At 37.1% G+C, this 27,782-nt stretch overlaps 1 protein-coding gene and 1 non-coding gene across 5 annotated transcripts in view; both read left to right on the top strand.

The window, feature by feature from the left end:
- The window catches only part of stai (stathmin), a 132,628-nt gene that overhangs the window by 85,924 nt on the left and 18,922 nt on the right, over positions 1-27,782 (top strand). For 2 of the 4 annotated variants that reach the window (XM_069842356.1, XM_069842353.1), the window contains exons 2-4: positions 221-295; positions 19,870-20,036; positions 21,916-22,107. In XM_069842356.1, coding sequence (XP_069698457.1) covers positions 221-295; positions 19,870-20,036; positions 21,916-22,107 — 434 coding nt within the window. The remainder of the gene's footprint in view (positions 1-220; positions 296-19,869; positions 20,037-21,915; positions 22,108-27,782) is intronic. The other 2 variants (XM_069842354.1, XM_069842355.1) reach the window with 1 other exon arrangement.
- TRNAS-GCU (transfer RNA serine (anticodon GCU)) lies at positions 8,304-8,377 on the top strand. The gene has a single exon. It is a non-coding gene; the product is annotated as a tRNA-Ser (tRNA).

Raw genomic sequence — 27,782 nt, 5'->3', positions numbered from 1 at the left:
GGCGCTCGCCAGTGATTATTGCTTATTTTTCGGTTTCGTCTGATTTACTTTCTTGATTTTAGTTTGTTCTTGGGCGTGGGATTAATTTCTTTTGCAGCCTTTGAAATTGCCTTTTCTTTCTTGTTTCGTTCATATTTCGGGGGAATTCAGTGGTCGGTTGACGGGGGGTTTCAAGTGCGTTTCGGTGTTGTCCGTGAACCGCATTTTAACGTTTTTTTAGCACGTCGAGCTGCGCCTATCAAGAAGACTAAGACGAAGCCCAGGTCCAAGCAACCCAAGAAAGTGAAATTCATCAGTAAGTACATTTTAAGTCCTTAAGTTGGCAGTGACCCACCCATTTCTTAAGCGATATGTTGGTACTATGAGGTTAAAGTGATATCTGGATGGATATTTCTGGTATGCAGCAATCTTTTGTGCAGAATGAGCTTTTAGGCACATTTTGGTCTCCGCAACAACATGGCGTAAGCGAGAGTGTAGGAACTTTGTGTGCAGTCCAGGCTTCAAATACGGTTCCATTTGGGAACTTGGATGGCACGTTATATCTCAGAACTGGAGATTCTCGCTGATTAAGAGGGAACTAGTTCTCTTGCGCTTTTAATCTGATAAGAATTTTTAAGCTAATTGATTTTACAAAGATTTGATTAGTTCTGGAATAGAATTCTGTAGTGTTTGGGTAAAGGGAGATAAGTCATAAAAATGAGTTCGGAGATAAATGAAAATTAAACTTGGAGCCCTTATTTCAAATAATTTTCTACACAAATAAAACACATCAACTGCTTGTATTCTTTGATTTTTGCACACCCACTTGTATAATTTAACTTGTGTGTTCGTCTGGGGAACAAAATTCCACCTGGACAAAAAAATGACTTATACCCCTTTACCCGAACACCACAGAATTCTCCAACTATACACAGTTGCCTAAACTATTTTAAACAGCGGTTTATTCAAAATTAAAAAAAAAAAAGTTTCAGTACCTATAATTTTACGTAGTGTGGAAAATGAAAAATGCCCTTACCAACTTCATACCTATGTATTATAATATGGAGACTTACAATGAAAAATTATATTGAAGCATTTTTTCTTTTTAGTTTTGGACAAACTGCGTTTTGAAAGTCTACTTCCTCTTTACTTGGGTTACAAATAATTGAGGTTGGACAAAGCATGCGAAACTTCATATCGTAAATGACGTATCTCTTAAGTAAAGAAAGTGTTGATTATAAAAGCGAGTCCTTATGTAGTAACGTTGCTATATGGGGCACTATTTTCGACAGAGAGAGCTAAAATGCGTATTTTAGTTTCTCCAACATGGCGTGAGGAACAGGGAATACAGTCTTCAAATGCAGTGAATACTGTTTGAAGATTTCAAACAACCTATATTTTACATATATAGAGATGTTAGTTAGACCCCCTTTCCTTGTTAGTCTAGCTAGATTGTCTGATCTAGACATTTTCAGTCTTTTAGGGAAGTGGAGGTCTTATTGATTTTATAAACTCTGTTCTTGGAAGCAAGTTACAGCGAAATTATATGGCTAACATTCTAAAGAGAGGAACGTAACTGACGAATATCGGTGAATTAAAAAATTAAAAATCATCTTTGACACATGCAATTGTGCAATGGACGCTTAGAACAAGCTAAGGTTTGCGGTAATATTTTTAAATTGCAGGTATATTTCCTTCCTGTAAAGTGCTAGGAAACTGAGGAACGAACCTTATAATGCATCAGAGACGATGTGTGTGAAAATTAGACGAATTCATACACATTAGATAGACTCCAACATATGACTGACACGCCCAGAAGGACCTTGTAGTGAAAGAATAGTGAAATTTGACGCTCTGATGTTCGAATTTCGATATATTATAGGATTTATTTAGAATTTAGTTTGTTGTGAGTGAAAATGGCCTCTTTTTTTTGTCGACATGTTAGAATGAAATCATAGTTTTATTACAGTCTGCATTACTTTGAGTTTGCGCCTTGCAATGAAAGGATGCGAAAGCTCTGCATAAGCCGCAATGTCGGACAGAGAAAAAAACTGTAATTGAACTCCACCACGCTGGTCTTGCGTATCTAACATGAGGAATTAAACCCGTACTAGGCCTAGAATAGACCAATATGGTTCTGGAACTGGGAAGAAAGAAATCGTAGTTAAATTGCGTTGATACTTAAAACTGACGAATTCTTATCACACACGTTTACCTCTTCCATCCCAAAAAATAGTTGCTTCTGAAAAGAAAAGCGAGTTCGAAGTATGAAATGGGTGTAGACATAGAGCTAAGTTATTACAATTTTTTCTGAATAATGTAATCCAATTGTCTTCCAATCTGAGGGGGTTAATGTTTAAAGATATCGTCACTTTTTTTTTCTTGCTGCAATACTTTCGCAGGTTACTATGAATACGCCGCAGCAGTCTGAAATTAGTGGCAGATTTTTATTTACTAGAAATACGGGACTTCATGAAAAGGTTTTTTCAAGCTTAAGTATGCGCACTGTTGTTACATATTTCGGCTTTATTGGGATCTATTACATGTCTGGCACCTCATTACATACGAAATATAAAACACGCAGAATACAAAATGTAAAGCAAAATACATAGGGTATTCTAAAATTATAAAAAAAAAAAAAAAATCCAGTTACTTTTACGAGGTATTTGCTATTTGCATCTACGAAGGAAGAATGTTTCAGCAATATGAAAATTCAATAAATTAACACTGAGCGTCGGTCATTGAACCTAAATGTGCATGAAATGGCCGCCAGAATTTTTTGTGTGCAATTTCGTTGCGTAATTTTGTGTTATAGTTAAAGTGTCTTGTTTCTATTAAGCAGTACATTGGTAAAAGTAAAGAAATTGGTAACTCGTGTATTTTCAAGGAAGATAAAAATAATACTGGTTAATCACTTGTAATTTTCGTATTTACTTGCGCAGTGACTGCAAATTGAAGGTGAAGTTATGCGCGGAAAAAACCTCATATCGCCATTATTTCACATTCAGTTTACGGGTCATGACCGTTTACATGAGCAGTTCTCAAACTGTAGTTCGTGGACCGCTGATGGATCTCCAGGTGTGAGGTTACAGGCCGCAGTCTAAAACATTAACAGAAATAATAGAATAATACATATGGTAGTTATTTAATGTAAAAAGAATTTTTAATTAAAATTAATAGCTCAGTGCGTTTTTATTGTCATTAAAGATAACCTCGGATTCGCGACGCAAGGTTTTTTATCAAGTCCTTTTAGGTCACAATATCCTAAGTTCAAACTAACGAAATAACGCGAAAGTTTTGTTCTAGCACGAAATTATTCGAAATTAGTGTTTTGGGAAATATACTTATTCACGGAATTTTAATTTAAAGTGCCCAAATATGGATATTTATGTACACAATTTTGAATTTAATATTCAAACGCTACTTCAGTATAGAATTTTTATAGTAAGATTCGTACGAGATTTCGAGTGACTTAATTTTTAAGAATAAAATAGAGATCGAATGTTTTATGGTGTCTCTTGGGGTGGGAGACTATTACACTAATTTCTCTACACATGTAAGTGCCGATAGAAAGCTGTAAGTTTTGTTACCAAGATCCTTAACATTCCCTTGATGATACAGACTTCTAGTGTTTGCAGGAATATCCAGTAATGTATGTTGTAAGAGTCAAAAAGTTCTATTATTAAATATGGGGGGAGGGACTGATTTATGTATTTTGTGCGAAATTAAGCAAAAGTTTATATCGAAATTTAAGATTTTTATTCACCGTAAATTGGGATGTCTAATAATAATAATAATAATAATAATAATAATAATAATAATATTATTATTATTATTATTATTATTATTATTGGAAAGAGAACTAAATAATTAGTGATGATGGGTACCATTTTGTATTCAAAACGGGTTTTTACATTAAGTTTCTAAATTCCGATTGCTATGGAGCTTTCGGAGTTAATATAATACCATCAGTGTAGGTGTAGACATCCTCCTCTTTGTAATATAAACTAGGGGTGCGGTTTTTTTTTTTTGGCATTAACTATATGAGCGAAATGTGTTAAAAGCTTAATTTTATGCATGCAAAATAGAAATCCCTTAATGAAAGTAAAACCTGAAGTGAAATATATTCGCGAAATTGATACACATCCACGAAATTACTTCATAATCACGATATTTAAAAAAAAAAAAAAAAAAAAACAGATTTTTATTAAGAATTCGTACTATAAATGACTTTCTTCCAGATAAAACGTGACAATTTTCTTCGTTATAAAATATACATGAACATTTCTACATATTTGATCGTTTAGAATTACATGCATGTCACATCTGGAAACGATGTACGCATAGTTTCAGGGACTACTTCCAGGGAGCAGCGCAAGCAGACAACGGTCATTTCTCTTTCCCGCAACAACTGCCTTCGTAAGATCAAGAAAGCAGTGCTGTCAAGTTTCTTTATGGTGCGAAATACTGTTTTTTTCCTCACGAAATATTCACCGAAATTAAACCATTTTAATCGGTAGAATAACCATAATAAAATCGCACTCCTAAATATAACTAAAATAAGTTGTTGACGTGTTTTCTAACGTATATTGAATAACAGAAGTAAATCTGAATACTGTAACTACGCATTGCTTCAAATATAAACGCTTTATGTTGCTTATAAATATAGCCCACTAACACAAAGTGGGTCAAAAGTCGCTTTCCCCAATATTCGTTCTTAGTTTTCATAATTGTACACATATACATATGTCATAACTTGAACAAACGAATAGCTGGTGTAATAAGTGGTGGGTTGGTAACCATGTTCGTGCGTCAACTGTTTTTCCATTGTCATGTCTTGAAAATAGCCTCGTTTTGCCGATATACAGTTGATATAACAGGATGGAGCACCACCTCACTTTGGTGTAGGAGTGAGGGACTTCTTGAACCAGCAATTCCATGAATGGATTGTCCATCGTGGCACGACAGAATGGCCACCCAGATCATGTGATTTTTTGCTGTGGGGTATCCTGAAAAATTACATTTTTGCTTAGAAACCGCAGGAGCTGCATCAGTTGCGACAGATGATCGAACAGCCATTCTTGAAAATCGTGAGTTATGTTCTGCCATCTGTAAATCAGCATCTAACGTTGTGAACTGTCTATGAAAAAAACAAGGCCCCCCATTTTAAACAAAAATCTATGAAGGAATGTGTATCAAATGTAAATTTAATGTAATTAAATGTAAGTGTTTGGAGAAAACGACTTTTAACCCACCCTGTGTATTAGTTTATTTATATTTGCAATAACGAATAAATGGAATAGATTTACTTCTGTTTTTTTGTACGTTAGGAAATACGTAAATAACTTATTTTATTCATTAGAAAGAAGGGAGATGTCCACAGGGAAGACGCCTACATACCCAATGGTGTTTTCTAAGCTATGAACGCGCTACACTAAACACACATTAGCAGTGGAAGCTCAGCTCAGCGCACTTTTTCTTGAAGCAGTTCAGCTGTGTGTAAGCCTCATAATTTTTCGTCATTCGTTAATGATGAGTCAGTGTGTGTTGATTGCGAAACATTAGTAAGGCGGTGTCCAGTGGCAATACGTCGCCCGTCTGTCCGTCCCCCAGCCCAGGTTCATTGAAAGTGAGGCTGGGCGCCATGTCGCCCCCCGTCTGGGGCGCCATGCGTGACGTCATCGTCTGGCACAGACGGAGCGGCGCCGCCCCGGAGATCGATACCACGCCCCTGGCGCGTCTGCAACCCGCGTCGCATCGTATGCATCCTTTCCCCCTCGTGACTCAAAAGGGATTTCCAGTCTTGGTTTCGATTCCCCAAAACGTAACTACATTCATAACCCGACCCTTACAGAGCACTTGGAAATGTTGTTAAGGTACGGATTTGCCAGGAATGTTTAACGTTTGATGCGATGTGGAAGTATGCTAAGCTTTTGGAGTACACACACACGCATTCTGCTTGCTAAAGTCTTTCAGCATTCTCCAATTTTCCTCTTCCGTCTTCATAATCTCCGCGTATGATCCATATATCTTAACGTTGTCTATTATCCGATATCTTCTTCTGACCCGAACTCTTCTCCCGTTCACCATTCCTTCCATTGCATCCTTCAATACTCAGTTTCTTCTCGGCCAGTGACTCAGCCAATTCTTTTTCCTTTTCCTGATCAGTTTCAGCATCATTCTTTCTTCACCCACTCTTTCCAAAACATCTTCATTTCTTATTCTGTCTGTCCATTTCACACGTTCCATTCTTCTCCATATCCACATTTCAAATGCTTCTGTTCGCTTCTCTTCACTTCGTCGTAATGTCCATGTTTCTGCCCCATACAACGTCACACTCTACACAAAGCACTTCACTAGTCTCTTCCTTAGTTCTTTTTTCCAGAGGTCCGCAGAAGATGCTCCTTTCTCTATTAAAAGCTTCCTTGCCCATTGCTATCCTCCTTTTGACTTCCTGGCAGCAGCTCATGTTACTGCTTATAGTACACCCCAAGTATTTGATGCTGTCCACTTGCTCTACTGCCTCATTTAGAATTCGCACGTTTACTTAATTTTTATTTTTCTTCCGTTAACCATGGTGGTCTTCGTCTTGTTGGCATTTATCTTCATCCCATACTGCTCACAGCTGTCATTTAGTTCCAATAGCATATCCCTTAGTATCATCTCCTCTTCCTCTAAGAATGCCGTATGCTCAGCAAATATTATGCAGTTTATTATTTTTCAACCTACTATCACCATCTCATGTTCTGAAAACAATTCTTCACTAAACCCCATTTCAGTTTCGTTGATAGGCTTTCCCCTCAACTCACACTCCCTACCATCAGCGAAGAGGGAGATGCTACTGTCCATTTCACAAACGTTCGACTAATTGGCTCCCTACATAGTGACAAATTTTATTTCTGAAAGTGTTCATTGGTACTCTATATTTCGAAAGTCCATATACTAAGCGTTTATATGGAATTTTATTGCTGTTTATATTAACTGCAACATTAAAAAGCTGCTGACAACAGAAGATAAATGTTTTCTCCACCGCTAGTTGTTACTATACAGCATACACAGTGGGACAATCTGTACTGTGTCGCTCCCCCCTGACTTCATAATACAAACTGACATTTCTAAATGTAATTAATTATATTAGGTGAAAATATTGCAAGAACTACACAAAAATATACTCTAATATGTAATTGTCAAACCTCTGTAGCACTGTATTTTATATTCACTTATATACTTTATTTAATATTTTATTTTCTAGTGTGTACGGCTTGGGGGGTGCAAGCATAAGAGGTAACAGCTACCAGTCTGCTGACACTGACGGACTCAGGGCAAGTAGAAGGGGAAAGAAATGCCTTCGCATCCTCTCAACTTATATGAAATGTCGTTTAGTAGATGTTGAACAGGGTAGGTTCTAAAGGGCATCTTTTTGATATCCCTCTCTGTATTCGATTTCTGATATTTCTTCTATCCTGTCTTTGACTCGTTTCATGTGAAGGTTAATTAATAGCCTCTTCTCTTTCCAGTCCACATCAATTAACACCTCAGTCTGTTTTCGTGGAATAATGTGATCCGTTCTTGGCTAACTGTGCTTATAGCTGCAGTTAGGCAAATCGTTTTCTGGCTTGAACGATTTTGCACTTTAGTTTTTATTTCAATTACATGTGAAAAACTGACATCAGCAAATACGTTAGATAGACGGGGAAGAGGTTTCGTCAAAGCTGTGCATTGGAAACTCGAAGTTCTTAATCTCTTGGAATGATATTGTTTAGTATCTTTGACTAAATGTATCTGAGAATGAAGCACTTGAAGTAATACTTACATATGCAGTGGTGGTTACATAAACGGCACCATTGTCTGCATTGTACGAAGTTACATGTGGTAAATTACCATTCAGAGCACGTACGGTAGTTCACATCTTTTAGGAATGTCATTGTAACCCACTAGCACTTCATTACAAACATTTATATTTTATTTAATTTATAAAAAAAATGTCCCTACATGAATTACACATTATTTTCCTACAAATCTGGCTTTCAGGTAGTAGCTCCCTGTAAAGCAGGTTTGAATAATTTCAAGGAAAAATTGTTCCGGGATCGATACCCGGGCCCGGAACAATTTTTCCTTGAAATTATTCAAACCTGCTTTACAGGGAGCTACTACCTGAAAGCCAGATTTGTATAATACATTCGTTACTGGAGGTACGTTAACAGAAAGCCACAATTTAAAGTCGCACAGTATTTGTGTGCACTCACAGTTGAGTTCTGGCGTCTTGCCAGCTCATGTGAGTTGTGTGGATATAAAGGAAAAATTGTGACGTTGTTGTGTATAGTTCCTGGGGTAGCTCAGTCGGTAGAGCGTTCGCGCGCTAAGCGAAGGGTTCCGGGATCGATACCCGGCCCCGGAACAATTTTTCCTTGAAATTATACATTATTTTCCTGTTGACAACTGAACCCAGGTTTACCAGTTTTGCACTATGAAGGACCTTACGTATTATACATGTTGTCATGACGTACACTATTTTCCGCATTGTTGACCCATCATGGTAGAAAGTGGTGATGAGAGCAAAACTAAAATCCACTTTCATACTTTCCGTGCTCAACATGGAAGGCAGACCTTTCCTTCTGCTGCCTGTTTAAAGAAGAATAAAGGGAATTTCCAGCTGTAGCAAAGAAATCAATAAAGAAGAATACCCCAAGAAGCAAACTGTTGAGAATACATTTATGTAAAATCATTACGTACTGGAGGAAAAGCCAATTCTAGAATAGCGATATCCGTTTCTCATATGACATCACAAGAAATCAAGACAGGACCCAGGAGAAACTGAATTATCTTCACATTCAGAACATCTGCAAATCTGTGAAACACGTAATATAATCGTACTCAAAATTCATGCTTTAGTTGTTATACAGCAGTTCGGAATTACAAGCAGGTTTTCTTGACCGAAAATAAGACATTTAGGCATATTTCCTCACACTTATTTTTACTTCATTCACACACATTCAAATACTATAGGCTCCAACAAATTTCATGCTAAGAAGTTGAAATTTTTACTATATTTCTGAAAAGTCTGGTTAACAAAACTACACAGCTTATTTTGGAGGAGGTGGGGTAAAGTAAATATTTTCAAGAGTATAAGGAAATATTATGCGGGTTCTTCAGAGCACGCAGTGCAGGCGTTTTGACATCCTTGGTCTAGATTACCCAGTGATGTTAGAAGCGCTAGAAATGGAAAACCTTTGTCATTTTTTATTGTGCTTTGAAAAACACTAAACTATTTCATTAAAATGATTTGGGTGAATTTAGATTTCTCCTGAAGGGAGGAAGGGAATGAAATACCCTATGTATAGTAAATCTTGGGTCTTTCTGTGCCAATTTTGCAGTTAACTGGTTCAGCTTACGGATTGGTACCCTATAGAGCAGCGTTTCTCAAACTATGGTCCTCCAGGTCTGCCCTTGTGGTCCTTCAAAAAAGACAGAAAAATAAATAAACTTCGAACGAATTGCTAACACACTATATCTTAAAATCTTTGGAAATGACACATGACAATCGAATTTCAGTTTTTCTCCCATGTACAGACATTTTATGAAATTTATTACCCTTCCCGTCTATCGACTTCCCATTCTACTCTCAGCAACAAAAGAGGGATTTAAAGCACTATATACGTGGTGTTTCTCAACATCCTTTTCCCTGCACATCTGGCGCCGCGCCTATAACCCAGCCAGGGACCACCCGAATTCATAACAAAGGGCCAAAGTACCGAATCTTAATTCAATTTTAAAATATAAGTACACTGGTATTAAAATATGCTACCAAAATGATAAATTTGCTTTCGAAGGGAACAAGAGTAATGTGGTCCGCGGAACTGTTCTGACTTTAAAAAGTGGTCCCCACTTCAAAAACGTTTGAGAAACGCTGCTATAGAGCAACTATTTTCGAAACTAATTAATTCATTCATAGTGTTTTGCCCAAGGGCAGGTCTTTGACTGCAAACCCAGCTTTCTCCAATCTTTCCTATTTTCTACCTTCCTCTTGGACTCAGCATATGATCCATATATCTTAATGTCGTCTATCTGATATTTTCTTCCGCACGAACTCTTCTCCCGTTCACCATTCCTTCCATGCATCCTTCAGTAGGCAGTTTCTTCTTAGCCAGTGACTCAACCAATTTTTTTTCCTCTTCCTGATCAGTTTCAGCATCATTCTTTCTTCAACCACTCTATCGCATAAAATGTAATGGTTGGAAAAGTTGCCAAAACATTACCTGCTAAAATTTGGATATTCTTCATTTACAGATATCCAGAAATGAATTAGTCACTCGTTTTTGAATCTAGAGGTCAGCATTAGTAGCATTTTATTTTATTTTTCGCTGTTGTCAAAATCGACTATAATGCAGAGATTGCTGAAGTAGGGTAGTTGAATTTGTGAAATTTCTGTTGTCTGGCAAATGAACGCTGTTGGAAAACGTGGATACAAGACTGAAATGAATATATATGGGAAAATAACAGCGAGAATAGGAAATAACAATGTCAGTAATGATTAGGGACGGGAAGTTCATGCATTTGCATATTTTTTCCCATTGGCTGTAATTAATTGCTGATTAATTATCGTCACGAATCATAAACATTTGAGCTTGTCAAGCCAAATTTTGTTATATATTTCCATATTGTTTTTTTATGAATGCATATTTCATGATATTTAAATTATTGCGATTTTCGTGTGTAAGCTCATTAAACTGATTTTATGTTGCATAAAAATTCGTAGTCTGAAATTATTTTTACCAGAAAAGTATTGAAAGTTTCGCGGCGCACCCAGCGAATCTCACGGCACACTAGTGTACTGTGCCGCTATCAACGATAAATGTAAATTTAAGCTCGTCTAGTTTGACCTCCGTATGTTTTTTTTATTACTACTAATTTATTTATTTATTAGTGATACCAAGAAATATAGAATTTTATTAGTGCATATTTGTTGGCATATTTTAAGGTTTTTTAAAGTATACTTGCATGCATATTTAGTAGGTTTTTAGGGCATGATCTTCCTGACCCTAGTAATGAAACTTGGAATGCAAAGTAATATGAGAAGAATGAGCTAATCACATTACTATAGTCGGAACGCTGTTATTCCCGACGTGACTCCTCCTCTTTGCTTACGTCTTAGGAAGTCAAGGCTCTATAAAGTCTAGGTAGGTAGTATCGTTCGCCATTTTTTGTTCTTTCGTTGCCGAGCTACCAGACGAGGGTCTATTTGCCACACCGTTAAACATTATCTTGTCGTAGCTCCTATGATAATAAATCAAACTCACTGTAATTCAGCAAATAATTGAGCTACAAATAACGCCTTCGTGTGCTTTCTGCGAACGCCAACGAAAGAGCCAAAATGGCGGGCGATTATATATTAAGTATTTATCCAGCCTTAGGAAATGCTTAACATCTTCATCAGCGAATCACAAGACGCACACGTTTAAATGTAGCCGACCTACAACGTCATAGGCTGCCGGAAATTAGAGCGACGGGACTTTGGAATGTACGCAAATAGGAGCGAATCGTTAGAGATGGATTGTCTTTTGGCAGGAATAGTTCCTAGAAAAGGGACAAAGGGTCCCAGTTTGTAGTCTGATTGGAAATATGAAGGACGTGCTACACGTTGGTGTTGTTCGTTAGAGGCCAACAGAAGAAAACTTAAGTTTGTTCTTAAAATAACCCAGTCTGAAGTTGATCAATATTTCAGAGCTGATACAAGGTTATTTGTAGTAGCTTACTTGTCAGTGGCCATGAAGAACTGTTGTGCACAGTGACTTGCTTCTAAATGAACAGCAGATCTGCAATTAAGGCAACGAATCCTCTTCTGGTTTTATCTGATATTCAGTTGGCTACCGGCGTAGCTCGGTCGGCTGAGGCGCTTGCCTGCCAATCCAGAGTTTCGCTCGGGCTGATTTCGATTCCCGCTTGGGCTGATTACCTGGTTGGGTTTTTTGCAAGGGTTTCCCCCAACCGTAAGGCGAATGTCAGGTAATCTATGACGAATCCTCGGTCTTATTTCGCTGTCACCAATCCCATCGACGCTAAATAACTGGTAGTTGATACAGCATCGTTAAATAATCATATTAAAAAAGAAGGCATCGTCACTTTAACGATATTTCTCTACCAATCAGCGTATTGTTATGCTAAATACTGGGGAATTTCGTAACTCTTAACTCATTCTCCCAGAGTATTACTTGATGAATGTTAAAATGTTATGTTTTATTTAACGACGCTCGCAACTGCAGAGGTTATATCAGCGTCGCCGGATATGCCGGAATTTTATCCCGCAGGAATTTTTACATGCCAGTAAATCTACTGACATGAGCCTGTCGCATTTAAGCACACTTAAATGCCATCGAACCCGCAACCTTGGGCATAGAAGTCCAGCGCTATAGCAACTCGCCAACCAGGTCGACTACATGATGAATGTCTCGCAAAACGGCGTTGTTGAAAACTACATTTACATGCAGTACACGCGTAATACCGTACACTTAAACAATTGAGGTTGAATGCAGTTGTTAGCTATACTCTGCGTCTGTTATATGACGGTTAGAATGCAGGAATTAAAATGATGCCGTGTTCAGTCTGATAGTTGCATAAATCAGCCACAAGCTCAAAGATTCATGTGGTGCAAGTATTGTTGTAGTGACTTCTACATTGGACAGGCTGGAAGATCATTTCACAACCATAACCAAACTACGCTGCAATTAAACCTACACAGAACACATCACAAACTCTAACCACAACTACAGAAACATAGACACAGACATGAAAATACTACACATTCAACCAAAAAACCGGAAACTCATTACTCTAGAACAATACATTTATCAACACAAATCACACCACCAACACTTCCTAAACACTCATTGAACTTCAGAATACACACTTTTCGATACAATCATGAACACAACCCACCATAACAGGAAACCAAGACAGTGCGAAAACTCACTAGGATTCTGCAGATGAAAAGAACATTGAAATGTAAATGAATCGCACTTTTTAGAAAGGAACTAAGTCAAAATGTGTTATTTTTATTTCTTCTGATGAAATGATTAATACTTCCAAGACGCAAAGATAAACAAAGGAAGGAACTTAAACAAACCTTTCCCTGTATCTCTAACATCGAGTTGATGTTTATATTACGGCACTGGTACACTGGTATTTATTCATGAAAGTAAGTTCTTTTGCTCTCCTGAAAAATAGAACGTTTTGACTTAGTTCCTTTCTAAAAAGTGCGATTCAAATGTAAAATTCGTTATTAATTTAAATAGCTTAATCAGTGGATAGTGTCCACACCTGTGGAGTAACGGTCAGCGCGTCTGGCCGCGAAACCAGGTGGCCCGGGTTCGATTCCCGGTCGGGGCAAGTTACCTGGTTGAGGTTTTTTCCGGGGGTTTCCCTCAACCCAATATGAGCAAATGCTGTGTAACTTTCGGTGCTGGACCCCGGACTCATTTCACCGGCATTATCACCTTCATCTCATTCAGACGCTAAATAACCAAAGATGTTGATAAAGCGTCGTAAAATAACCTACTAATACTAATACAGTGGTTAGTATAAGTATATACATACAGTATATTGTGTTTGTGGGGTGAAGGAAATTATGTATAGTTGAACGTTGATAGAAGTTATGTCTAGAAATGGAAATGTGTGTTGTAGACTATTTTTGATATCTGTTACTCTTTAAAAAAAAAAAGGTTACGCGTATCGTATTAGGAAAATCCTTAGTCAAGTAATTGCTTTGAATAATTTTGAATAATTTCGAGGGAAAAATTGTTCCGGAGCCGGGTATCGAACCCGGGACCTTTGGTTTAACGTACCAACGCTCTACCACTGAGCTACCCGGGAACTCTAACCAACACCGATCCAATTTTTCCCTCTATATCCACAGACCTCAAAGTGGGCTGACAACCGTCAAGCAACCAACTTCGAGTGCACACTAACTCCGTGTGACTTAAATTGTGGTTTTCTGTTAACGAACAGTGACGTGTATTATGCAAATCAAGATTTCAGGTATAACTCCCTGTAAAGTTGATTTGAATAATTTCGAGGGAAAAATTGTTCCGGAGCCGGGTATCGAACCCGGGACCTTTGGTTTAACGTACCAACGCTCTACCACTGAGCTACCCGGGAACTCTAACCAACACCGATCCAATTTTTCCCTCTATATCCACAGACCTCAAAGTGGGCTGACAACCGTCAAGCAACCAACTTCGAGTGCACACTAACTCCGTGTGACTTAAATTGTGGTTTTCTGTTAACGAACAGTGACGTGTATTATGCAAATCAAGATTTCAGGTATAACTCCCTGTAAAGTTGATTTGAATAATTTCGAGGGAAAAATTGTTCCGGAGCCGGGTATCGAACCCGGGACCTTTGGTTTAACGTACCAACGCTCTACCACTGAGCTACCCGGGAACTCTAACCAACACCGATCCAATTTTTCCCTCTATATCCACAGACCTCAAAGTGGGCTGACAACCGTCAAGCAACCAACTTCGAGTGCACACTAACTCCGTGTGACTTAAATTGTGGTTTTCTGTTAACGAACAGTGACGTGTATTATGCAAATCAAGATTTCAGGTATAACTCCCTGTAAAGTTGATTTGAATAATTTCGAGGGAAAAATTGTTCCGGAGCCGGGTATCGAACCCGGGACCTTTGGTTTAACGTACCAACGCTCTACCACTGAGCTACCCGGGAACTCTAACCAACACCGATCCAATTTTTCCCTCTATATCCACAGACCTCAAAGTGGGCTGACAACCGTCAAGCAACCAACTTCGAGTGCACACTAACTCCGTGTGACTTAAATTGTGGTTTTCTGTTAACGAACAGTGACGTGTATTATGCCGGCTCCGGAACAATTTTTCCCTCGAAATTATTCAAATCAACTTTACAGGGAGTTATACCTGAAATCTTGATTTGCAAGTAATTGCTTATGTACCTTAGGTGTGCCGGCACTTTCCATATTGTCACCTCCAGTTAGCCTACACAGTTGGGTGTTCAAGTGACGTTACATTTGCGAAATAATCAAGTCTGTGTGGCCCTGTTCGGTGTAATTAATTGTGTGGGCACTGACTGGGTTACAATCCAAATAAATACATACTCGACCTATTTATTTATGAAAGTCTGTGAGAGACTGATCCTTACGAAATACACTTTGCATTTGAACGTCTGCTGCTGTGAGAAGTTATTTTGTATTTGTGCAGAGATGCCATTACGGGAATTCAGTCGGACTTCAATAACTGTTGTCCGAGGATATCATTAAGGGAGGGTTACTGATGTACAAGGATTGTAGTATTGTATAGTATTTATTAACATTCCATGGTATTCATACATTGCTTCACAGCTAGAATATGGAACAAGTCAAAAAACTTAATACTATTATAAAGTCTTAATTTATAGTCACAGTCTAGAAGAAATATATACAGACGAGATTTACAATATAGTCTATCGGTCTTACTAATAAACCGTGTATAGTTATACTAGACTTATGCAGAGTTGAGACAGAAAACGTTACTAATAAACTATGCATAAGCGATGAATGTATAAACAGTCTGTAACTATACAATGGGAATTGCTTTGCAGTAGTTATATACATGAAACCCCTTGTTTAAGCGTTGTATGTAGAGAAAAAATGGCCGCCCCTCTAACAGCTGTTCGTATCGACTGACATTTTATGATGATGGTTACCTTGTAACCACAGAAGAACAAACCAAAGAGCGCAGAATAATTAGAATAATATTGCTGTAGCTTGTACTCTTTGATCAAAATATAGTGTGGTAATCGATGAGTCAGTTGTACTATCGATACTTAACACGGAACACCAGACCGCTCTACCGGATGCAATAGAGAACCTCAGATATTCTATGTCGGCCGTGATTCTATACCTTTCGAAATGAAGTAATGACGAACTATGACGTAGCTGTGTAAGAGCTATACTGTTATACGCGATGTTTGTAGTGATTATTAGTAAGGAATTTACGCACGACTTATAAACTAGCTACTCATTGTATAAGTATAAAACAGTTAAACGTCTGTATAAAGAGTTTTTTTATTAGTAAGACCGTATTAGTACAACACAGAGTTTTAGTATCAATTTCATAAAGCGTTATTGAATGTCATGAATTTTCCACAGAATAGAAGGCGTGAGAAATTAGATACTTCTTTAGTTTGACCCTAAATAATCTTATGTTTTGAGTTTCATTTTTTATATCGATAGGGAGGCTATTAAAAATTTTTACTGCCATATAACGCACTCCTTTTTGATAGCATGATAGACTTGCCGAAGGAGTATGAAAGTCATTTTTTGACGTGTATTTATGCTATGAACTGTTGAATTAGTTACAAAGTTTTCACGATTACTTACGAGGAAGATTATTAATGAGAAGATATACTGACAAGCCATGGGCATTATTTGTAGTTTTTTTTTAAACAGTCCTACACGATTTACTAGATTTGGCACCTACTATTATTCTAATTACTCTTTTTTGTAATAGGAATATACTGTTACTATCTGTGGAATTTCCCCAGAATATTATTCCAAAATTCATTATCGAGTAAGCAAAGTATATTGTTTTAAAGTATTGATATTTACTATCTCTTGCATAGGTCTAATAGCAAAACATGTTGAATTTAATGCATTAGAAATTCTAGGAAGATTAGAGAGAAACTAAAAGCAATTAAAATGCTTATATTTTTTATCAAGTGGAATGTGAAGGGGGGGGGGGACCAGTACTCTACAGACGAGTAAAACCTTTACTGACAAAAATCCTTAATACTTCAAATTCTCTTACCTGATAAACTGTTTAAGATTTAAATAATCTGTGTTTTGATGAAAGCCAGCTTGCTTCTTGTAGCATTTCTGCTACATTTAATTGGGAGGCGCATTTTTGTTTCCTTCCCCTGCATTTGCCTTGCCATTTTTTTTAACATTCGAAAAAATAACTCCGTTTTATCAGCCATGGCTGCATTTTCCCCAAGATTTCTTTAACTTTTGTTGTAGAATCAGCAATATGAGTAGGATAATACATTTCCTTCCCCGCCTTCTGCTTTCAAGATGTCAGTCATGCCCTTTCTTGAACTGCTGTGGTTAAGTTTAAAATTTGAACGTGAAAGGAAAGGACCGAATAAGACTTGCTAGAGTAATTTTGCTTGTTCTCTATCAAGGACAGACAATCACATGAACGATGCGACTGGGAAATACGCATCGTTTTAACAGGGTGTTCATAAAATTGCTTCATCATTATAACGAGACTGATTTAACATGAGGGAATATGCCTGGATTGCTCAGTTTTATCATTATATCAGTACGGTGTATGTTGTAGAGGCTTTATTGTATTACATTCGATTGGATAGCAGGACAACATTCACTCAGGAATTACAGTTATAAGCAGATTGTATTGTGTGCTACTGGAGTTATGGAAGTCGTGTAGATTTCAAAGTTAGGCACATACTCTTTATTACTACTAAAATAGTACTCGTAGTTTCTTTTAAACAAAACCGTTCAAATGTTGTCTAACCAGATAATTCCAAAAGAAACTTAAAAAGAAAACATTGAAATGACGTATTTTAAAATGATTATTGAAACCATTCCTTTGACACTATTTTTATAACAGAGAATTGTTTACTTACTTACAAATGGCTTTTAAGGAACCCGAAAGTTCATTGCCGCCCTCACATAAGCCCGCCAGCGGTCCCTATCCTGTGCAAGATTAATCCAGTCTCTACCATCATATCCCACCTCCCTCAAATCCATTTTAATATTATCCTCCCATCTACGTCTCGGCCTCCCTAAAGGTCTTTTTCCCTCCGGTCTCCCAACTAACACTCTATATGCATTTCTGGATTCGCCCATACGTGCTACATGCCCTGCCCATCTCAAACGTCTGGATTTAATGTTCCTAATTATGTCAGGTGAAGAATACAATGCGTGCAGTTCTGTGTTGTGTAACTTTCTCCATTCTCCTGTAACTTCATCCCGCTTAGCCCCAAATATTTTCCTTAGCACCTTATTCTCAAACACCCTGAACCTATGTTCCTCTCTCAGAGTGAGAGAGAATTGTTTACATCATTAATTAAATTCATAATTCAATAATTTCATTCGACTGTGAGGGGTTGACGGCATTGCTTTCTTGATCATACGAAGGCAGTTGTTGCGGGAAAGAGAGATGACCGTTATCTGCTTGCGCTGCTCCCTGAAACTATGCATACCAGACATCGTTGTCAGATGTTACATGTATGTAATGCCAAACGATTAGATATCTAGAAATGTTCATGTATATGCCCTGCCAAGACTCTGGAATTCGCTACCTGCTAGCATCAGGGACTGTCGAAATAAAATTGAATTCAAACGCAAACTTACTAGGCACTTGGGTCAGTAATTGGTTTCTTGTAAATAGTTTCCATAATCTATCACAAAATATTTCAATATCCAGTAACTTCATCACTATACAATTTTGTTATCTTAGGTTTAATTTGTAATTCAGTAAATATAAAATATTCTTTATGCTCGACCATGCCGAAATGTAGTAATTATACACCTGGTAGCAGCCCTTTAATGGACCTCATTAAAGTACACCTATTCATTAAAGTTCAGATATTCCACCAATCACAAAGCACCATTGTAGCAATATGAAAGCGCAAGTATCGATTATTCTCGGATATGTAATCGAAAGATAACTAGCGAAACGTCACGGAGGCTGGAAATCCAATACTGTCGCAGAAGATTATGTTCTGTTACTATAATAATTAGCGTTAATTGTAAATAATATTAAAATAAATTCAATTTGTCATCTCGTTTTTCAATGTCTAACCAATTTCAAGGTTATATCAAGGTTAATGTTTATTTTACTCTCTAGATTATATCAAGGTCAATGTGGACATTTGTTCCTCGGAAAAAAATCAATATTTTCGCGTCTGCGCACATCTCACAATTTACGAGGTATTGCACAAGGTCAGTTCCGCTCCTCAGTCAGATAAGAATAACATGAATACTTCTGAATAATTTCAAGTTAGAAATATGGTCAAGCATAAAAAGTCGTATGAAACTTGACTATATTGGTAATTAAGACGCTCGTATGAAAATTATGAAACTCGCTTGCGCTCGTTTCATAAACATACTCGCGTCTTAATTACTACCATTATAGGCTCGTTGCATAATGTACTATTGTTTTTCTAAGATAAATTATCTAGCTTTCATTAGTCAGGTAATATTTTCGTACTTTGGTTTTTATTGTAATTGTAAATTTGATATTGTAATTTTGTCTTGTAATTGTAAATTTAATACTAATCGTAATTTTATTCTTAATATTTTAGTTGGAATCTCCTGGTAGAGGGGCAGAGAAGGTCTGACGGCCTTATCTCTACCAGGTTAAATAAATAAATACTAAATATTATATTTTATAACGGAGAAAATTTTCACTTTTTTTATATAAGAAAGTCATTCTTCGTACGAATTCTTCATAAAACCTGTTTTTGTTTTCCTTGTTGAAAACATTGTGATAATGAAGTAATTTCTTGATTTCTATAAAATTCGCGGATATATGTATTCAACGTAATTTTGGAGTTTAATTAAGGGATTTGCATTTTCATGCATAAAATTAAGTTTTTAACAAATTTCGCGTATTTCGTTAATACAAAAAAATCACACCACTGCTGATGTCAATGTATAATAGACAGGCCATGCAGCTAATGATGCACTGTGGAGGACCCGATTCTTTGGAATTTGGTTTTGTTGTGTGGAGTGATGATATTTACTGTGGATTTTCCGTCTTAAACGATTGCTCGTGTATTTAAAGCATTGTTTCACCGCAATTCTTCGTTGTGTGGAATGGAATCTAAACATGAACGGCTTGTGATGTGTTGCAGCTACTGAAATCAGATGTCAGGAGAAGTCGAAGGGCGGCCTGGCGTACGAGGTGATCCTGGCGGAGCCCGTGACAGTGACCCCTCCCAAGCGACCTCCCTCCCCCAACAGCAAGGTGTCCGCCGAGAACATCGAGGAGAAGCTGAAGGCAGCTGAGGAGAGGAGATTGGTAAGCATTAGTACAAAAGTAATTCTCAAACTACATTGTTTCCCTGTTACTTTCCGTTATATAAAACAGGAAAATTATTTATTATATTCTTTTGAAAGAGTGCAACATCTTGGAACTACAATAGAACCTCGATTTTACGTTTCCTGGTCATCCGTTTTGTGGGTTAAGTCTGTTTTTTTTTTAATAAAAACCCAAAAGGATCTAATGTCAGTCTTTTTAATTCCTTAATACTCAGTGGGTTAATTAGGACTTTTCTGTACTGCATCATCATAAGCCTTGGAATAAGCTGATTTGCTGCATATATGGACATTCTTCACGTTAGAAAACTAAAAATGAACATCAATAAAAAAAAAAGAAAAACTAAGTGCAGCCAAAGTGCAAAAGAAAGTGATAGACTTTTCTAAAATGGCTCATGATAAAGCACTGTTGTAAAGTAACAAAACTCCAGGCCCAGTACTTATTAAGTAAAATGAAGTATTTGTTGTTTTCGATTAACTGTCAGCCCTTTCCTGCCCATTGCAATGGATAATTGAGGTTCTGCTGTATAAACGCGATTTGAAAACGGCGATTAATCTGACTGTTGATAAAGCGAGTTTCACTATCTGTCTAGTTTTTCTGTTTGTTTTTTCTGTGTGTTTTTGCAACTTTTTTTTTTTTTCTTGTATATTTTATTGCTTTCTCAGTCCTTATTTTTTAGTCTTCTGTTTTATTTCTGTCATTTATTTTTGTCTCCGTTTTTCTTTTTTCTGTGGCATAACTGAAAAAAAGAAATTCTAAAAGATCTATATAAAAAGAATTGAGTTCTTATTCGGAAATATAAAATCACAGCTTGAAGATTTTTCTTGGTTTACTTGAATTCAACTTGTGATTTTCTTCTTGGTTTGTTGTGTGTATACAGGTTCTTGTAAAATATGGTCACTGCACTTATTTTTCTGAGATTCCTTCTTAAATTTAATTAAGAGTACCACATGCATGCGTAGTTTTTATGTAAAATATTTATGCTACAGTACACTATATTACATTTAGTTTTTGTTGTCGGTTAATAGTTAAGTAGTTAATCTTGTCCTCAGTTTTGTATTATATCCTGAAATTAATATTGACAGCTGTTTCATTTCAGGAAATTTGCAAACATTTGAAATGAAATGATCATACACGCAAATAATACAAATTCCAAGTGTTTGTACTGTTGATTTTATGATGTACCTAGTTTTGCTGTAGACAAGAAACGACAGCAATTAAATTTTGAAAACTTAAATTTCTTCTTAATAATAATCCTTGGCGCTACAGCCCGTAAAGAGCCTAGACCGATCAGCCGGCTGCTGGCTTCACGCCCACATGCCGAAGCAGAGGTGGACGATCATCCAACCAGAATGGAGGTATCGCGTGGTTAGCACGATGATCCCCCCAGCCGTTATAGCTGGTATTCGCAACCGGATTTCGCTGCCTATCGTAGCTCCCCAAGTGCATCACGGTGCTGGGTGGGCACCGGTCCCATACACTGGCCGAAATTTCATGAGAAAATTTCTTCTCCCATGAGGACTCGAACCAGCGCGCATTCCATAACGCGAGTCCTAGGCAGGATGCCTAGATCGCGACGCCACGACACGGGACAAATTTCTTCTTAGGTTTAACAAAATTACTGAGGCCCAATGTTTTTCTTATATTCTTATTTATACTGTAAGAGTCAGTTTGGGAATTTCAACATAAAGTGGTACATTTTGATAGCAAAGTTCTACAGTTTTCATTTTTATGTTCCTAATCTATGTGCAGGATCTTGTCCTTCACTTTAGCTGCTAAACTATTTGTAATAATTATTTTTAACTATGCTTCAAATTTTACGTAAATTAATGTTTTACATAGTTCCATTTTTCTTTTCCAGTCTCTGGAAGCAAACAAAATGGCAGTTCTAGCTGCCAAAATGTCGAAGATTGAAGAGGCCTCAAAGAAGAAAGATGAGCAAGCCAACATGTTTATTTCACAAACACGAGAAGCTTTAGAACAGAAGATGGAAACGCATATTGAAAAGCGGGAAGCATACATTAGTGACCTGAAGGCCAAACTTAAGGACCATGTATGTATACGAACTAGAGGGCCTTGATATTACGAATACTTTTCAACTCCTAATGCTTACAGTCAGAGCCAGGATTTTGTGTTAACGTATCTCAGACAGTACATTAATCCTTGGTTTTATATATTGGTTACTGTGATAGCTTATAGATCTGAGGTTCTAAGATTCAGACCTGGCCAAGGGGGATGGATTTCGGAGGAGGATAACATCCTTAGCATGGCATCCTCGTTGAGGGAAGTTAAGGTGGCAGGCCTGTAAAAGAACACTGTCTCACAATAAGCCCATATCATTTGCATATGAGCCTGTCCCATCCTCACTTCTAACCAAAGCGTGTTGTATACAGGATGTTTCAGAATTCGATACACGAACTGGATGGGGTAGTTGGGAGACCAAGACATATTTATCGGGTAACATTGAGTTGGTGATGCATCGTTACCCTGCTAAGTGATGGCGAAGTTATAGCATAGTGCCTGAAAGTGAGCAATCAACACTAGCGCTGAGCACTGTGGTAGTTGCCAGTCAACTTATGTCTGTATGAGCAATTGGTCCCATTTTACTATTAGTCCGTCTTAATGTTGATATTTATCTCCACTTTTTATAGTATTCTCTCCCCCACTCCCTTGCTTGAGGATGTGCCCTTAACAGTGAGATGATGTGTGTATTACCAGCATGATGGTTGTCCAGATCATTGGCACATAAATGTTTATTAAATGACACCTTCCCATAGTTGGTGCTGAACCAGTTGCTTGGCCACCAAGATCACCAGATCTTATCTGAATGGACAATTTCGTTTTTACGCTACAACATTCAACAGCGAGGAGGACCTCTGCCACAGAATCATGGCAGCAGCACAAACAATTCTTGTTACTCCAACCATATTGAAAAAAAGAGAATTCATGGCGTGCTTCTATGAGCCTTCTTTGGAAATGAATGGCGAACATTTTCAACAATTGTTATAATTTAAGAAAAAGTTCTAGTGTTAACTTTAACAGTTATTTACTAATACAATTTCGACACTACGTTGTTTGACAAAAAAAAAATTGATTTGGCCTCCCCAACATACTCTTCCACTTCGTGCGTTTAATTATGAAACTCCCTGTATAACATCACTCCAAAGAAATTGTACAAAATTGGGTTGCGATGGTGGTAGCTTTTTTTTTTTTTTTGAAGCAGTTGGGGTCTATTTACAACTTCATGCTCGTATTTTGTGAAATGTAAGAATTTAGTTGTTAAAATACTGGTACTGCACACAGACATATTCAAGTTTCCATTTCCAAAGCACGTATTTAACTTGTTTGAATTCTGGGTGTATTTGAAATACATCAAACTTAATATGTCCAAACTATGGTCCTAAATCCAGTGAGGATTTTCTTTTCTATTGATGGTCATACTTTTCTGTAAAAGGTGCAAAGTGGCAGCAGATAAAGATACACTGCTTTATAACATATTAGTTGTTACAAATCTGTACCTGTTATACACAATATCAATACTTGAGAAGGAACTTCCTCAAAGCGAGTCTATGAGCAAAGTCTCAGATTTTACGTGCTTAATATAAATCCTTTTTGGAAATTTTGGACCATCAAAACACAAGTTGGTACCGTTAATGTTTTGAATTATTCAAATTAAGAAGTTACGTTATTCATATTCAAATAGTTTAACTTATTTGCTTTGGATCCAAGGTATACAAACTCAAACCCATCTCTCACTTGTCAGTAAAAAAATCAATGTGCCCCACATTGAAAGATGAAACGAAGGCTTTTGCCCTATGAAGTGAATTTCCAGCATGAAAAAAGAAACCCCTTTGTCAGTTAATAAAATTTAATAAAGGCAAAATTCTTTTCATGATTTTGGAGATTTGTACTAGAGAAAAAAGGAATCATATCTTTTGAAAATATCATTGGTTCACAGCCTTTCAAATAAGCCAAACTGCCAGTATATTGCAGTACTATTTTTAAACTAAGTAAAGTGTATAATAGCAGTATGAGGTGAAAATAAGTATAAAGCGGGTGTGAATTAAGTTGATACCAAAAGAGAGAAGTTAGTGTTTTAGATACCTTTTACACTTACGCCACAAATTGAGTGAAATGAAATGTATAAAATCAATCTTGTGCAGTTATTTGCATGTTTTGAGTATTCCTGCTTATGTACAATAATTACCAGGTAACAATTGGCATTCATACAGTCCTCTTTGTAGGTTGAAAACTCAAAAAAGTTTCATATCCATTGTTCAAGAATTAAAAAAGAAAATCAATATCCCGAATTTAAAAGAAAACTTACAAATTAAACCAAACCCTTTAACTCTATTAAATATAGAATATAATCTAAATTTAGCAGAAGAAATACTGAAATCAGAAGTAAACACTGAAATACTGAAACAATTGTCTTTAGAGACAATTAATATTAGATACCCTCCACAAAACTGGCTTCATTTATACACCAACGGATCCTTGATCTCCACAGAACAAGGTGCCGGTGCAGGTGTTACGTGCTGTCTCTTCTCACTTTATAGATCTCTTGGATATGGAACAACAAGTTTTGATGGTGAAATCATTGCAATAAATGAATGTCTCAGGAATCTTCTATGCCACATCAATAAATTTAGGAATGCAGTTATATTGTCAGACTCCAAAGCAGCTATTCTATCAATCGTCTCTAAACACACACCTTCATCTCAAACAGCAGGAATAACTAAAATGCTCTCTCAATTAATATCACTCAATAAAAGAATTGTATTCCAATGGATACCATCCCATTGTGGAATCCTGGGAAACGAGAATGCGGATGCTTTAGCAAAGAAGGGCAGCACTGCTACTTACAGACCTGTTACTAAATCTACGTATTACTCTGTGAAGAGATTTATTAAATCTACATACTTAAACTTCAACAAACAAAATTTGATAACTCAATCCCAAGGGAAAAAATGGAACTCTCTGCATCAAAATCCACAGTTAATTCCCGATTTACCACGAAAATCGTCTGTAGCTGCATTTAGATTGGCAACAGGCCATGATTGTTTGGCCAAACACCTGCATAGAATTGGAATATATCAGTCCCCTAACTGCCCATTGTGCAAGACAGACCAAGAGATGGATTCGGAACACCTCCAAATCTGTGCTTCAGTGGCTAGTCATGATAATATCTTTGAAAAATATTGGAGTGCAAGAGGTCAAATGACTTTATTGTCAAACGCCTGGCATTAGAAAACGACAACAACACAATAACTACAATGCCTTCTTCTGAGGAAGACTGTATATTTTCTTTAACTGTATATAAGAAGAAAAAGAATGGACAAAAATGCATTTCAGTATATCTGCTGTCATCTAGGATTGTTCCTTTGACCCATTCCAACCACTTCTCAGCTAACCAAGTACACTTTCCAGCAAACCTGCACATGATCTTCAATGGCTTCACAACTCCCAGCAAACAAAGACCCATTATGCACTCCATAAACTGGAAATCAGTCCAGAAGACCGCAATCTGTTACCAGCTTTGAGATACTGATGGTTTTATTTTCCTGAAATCCCTCGGGAGACAACATGTGTTTGCTAGTTATTAAGGAATGAATTCTAAGTTCTCCCCTCCTCCCTCTCCCTCCCAAAAAAATAGCTCAAATCATTCCCTCTGTCTGTACAGTTATTATAAATACGCAGTTCGTAGTGCAGTGTTGAGCGGCAACATATCAAGAAACTGATTTCTCACGCTTTTATAGTTTTCTGCCTAAGAACAGATCTTTCACTGCAAACCCAGTATTTTCCAGTCTTTCCTATTTTCTGCCTTCCTCTTAGTTTGCACATACGATCCATATACCTTAATGTTCTCTATCATCTGATACCTTCTTCTCCCCCGAACTTTTCTTTCGTTCACCATTCCTTCCAGTGCACCCTTGAGTATTCAGTTTCTTCTCAGCCAGTGATCCAACCAATTCCTTTTTCTCTTCCTGATCAGTTTCAGCATTATTCTTTCTTCACCCACTCTTTCCAACACAGCTTCGTTTCTTATTCTGTTTGTCCATTTCACACGTTCCATTCTTCTCCATATCCATATTTCAAATGCTTCTATTTGCTTCTCTTCACTTCGTCGTAATGTCCATGTTTCTGCCCAATACAATGCCACACAAAGCACTTCACTAGTCTCTTCCTTGGTTCTTTTCCAGAGGTCCGCAGAAGATGCTTCTTTTTCTATTAAAAGCTTCCTTCGCAATTGCTCTTCTCCTTTTGACTTCCTGGTAGCAGCTCATTTTATTCCTTATTATAGTACACCCTAAGTATTTGAAACTGTCTAGTTGTTGTACTGCCTCTAGAATTTGCACGTTTACCTTCTTCATTTTCTTCCTGTAACCATGGTCTTCATCTTGCTTGCATTTATCTTCATCCCATACTGCTTCAATCTCTAAGAAAGCTGTGTCATGCAGGACAGCGATAGTACTATGTCACAGTGATCTGCTATTAGTTCTTGCCATATGCAGGAGGTTTGCATTCCAATAAACTATTATGTTACTGAAATATTAAGAGGGAATACATCAAATATTCATTATATGAGGTCTCGCCATACTCATTGAATATTAAAGGCTGGTTCACAATAAACTGGAAACGAGAATCGGAACGAAAACGGTAAAATTGTTAAAATGTGTACATTTAAATGTGAGCATTCACAATTAACGAAAAGCTTGCCGGAGCCCAGGATCGGGAACGGAGAGTTGGCCAAGTTTCAACTTTGGCGTTCACATTTCCGATCACAGCCCACTAGATTCATTCTATTACCATCTAAAAGCTATTTTGTCGTCGTATATTTTGTAGCAAGAAGACCATGACATAACCTATGCATTATTTTGTTCTGTGCTGTGCATCATGGAGCAAGTTTTATTTGCTGAGATTCTAATGTTGAGTGTTGAGGAAAATCCTCACGTTTACGATGAGCGGCGCGCCTCGTATAAAGATGAGAAGATGAAGGAGAATACGTAGCTTTCAATAGCTGCATCTTTGAACACCGATCGGAAGCGAATCATATTTTATTACTGTATTGATTGTATTACATACTACATATTCATGCTTCATTTCAATAACTACTGTTGTGTTCATTTTTGTTCTATTACAAATGTTTCTTCTCTAATTATTTTACGTTATGGTATACTTAAAATAGGTTGCGATAATAAAGATGCATGGGCATATTTATAGTACCGTACCTAATGAAATGTTTCAGTTGAAATTTCGAAGTTGGTTAACCTGTGTTTATGTTGGCTGCCTTGTACTCATGAGAGAACGCCATTTGTCAATTATACACAAATAACATCAGAATGCGTAATATCGACTTTACATATTGCTATTGACATGCATATCGATATGCATAGTCGTCTACGTTCTCGGTTTATTGTGAATCAAAAATTTTGCTATTCACGTCCTCTGCTTCTCATTTTCATTCTGGTTCTCGTTCCCGGTTTATTGTGAACTAGCCTTAACACGATTACTATGAAGTAGTCAATATGTATTATCACCATTAAATCGAGAAAAATTCGTTCCGGAACCTCTCAGTGCGCAGAGCTGAGAGGTCCCGGGTTCGATTCCCGGTGCCGAAACGAATTTTTCTCGATTTAATGGTGATTAAGAGAGAAGTATAGATTTTTTTTATATTTCGGAAACATTACATTATTCTGTAAGTTGTCGACCATGTGAATGATGCAT

The sequence above is a fragment of the Periplaneta americana genome, chromosome 12, assembly GCF_040183065.1.
Source record: "Periplaneta americana isolate PAMFEO1 chromosome 12, P.americana_PAMFEO1_priV1, whole genome shotgun sequence".
NCBI lineage: Eukaryota > Metazoa > Arthropoda > Insecta > Blattodea > Blattidae > Periplaneta > Periplaneta americana.
The sequence above is the reverse complement of the archived record's forward strand: the minus strand, read 5'-3'. Positions and strand labels throughout refer to the sequence as shown.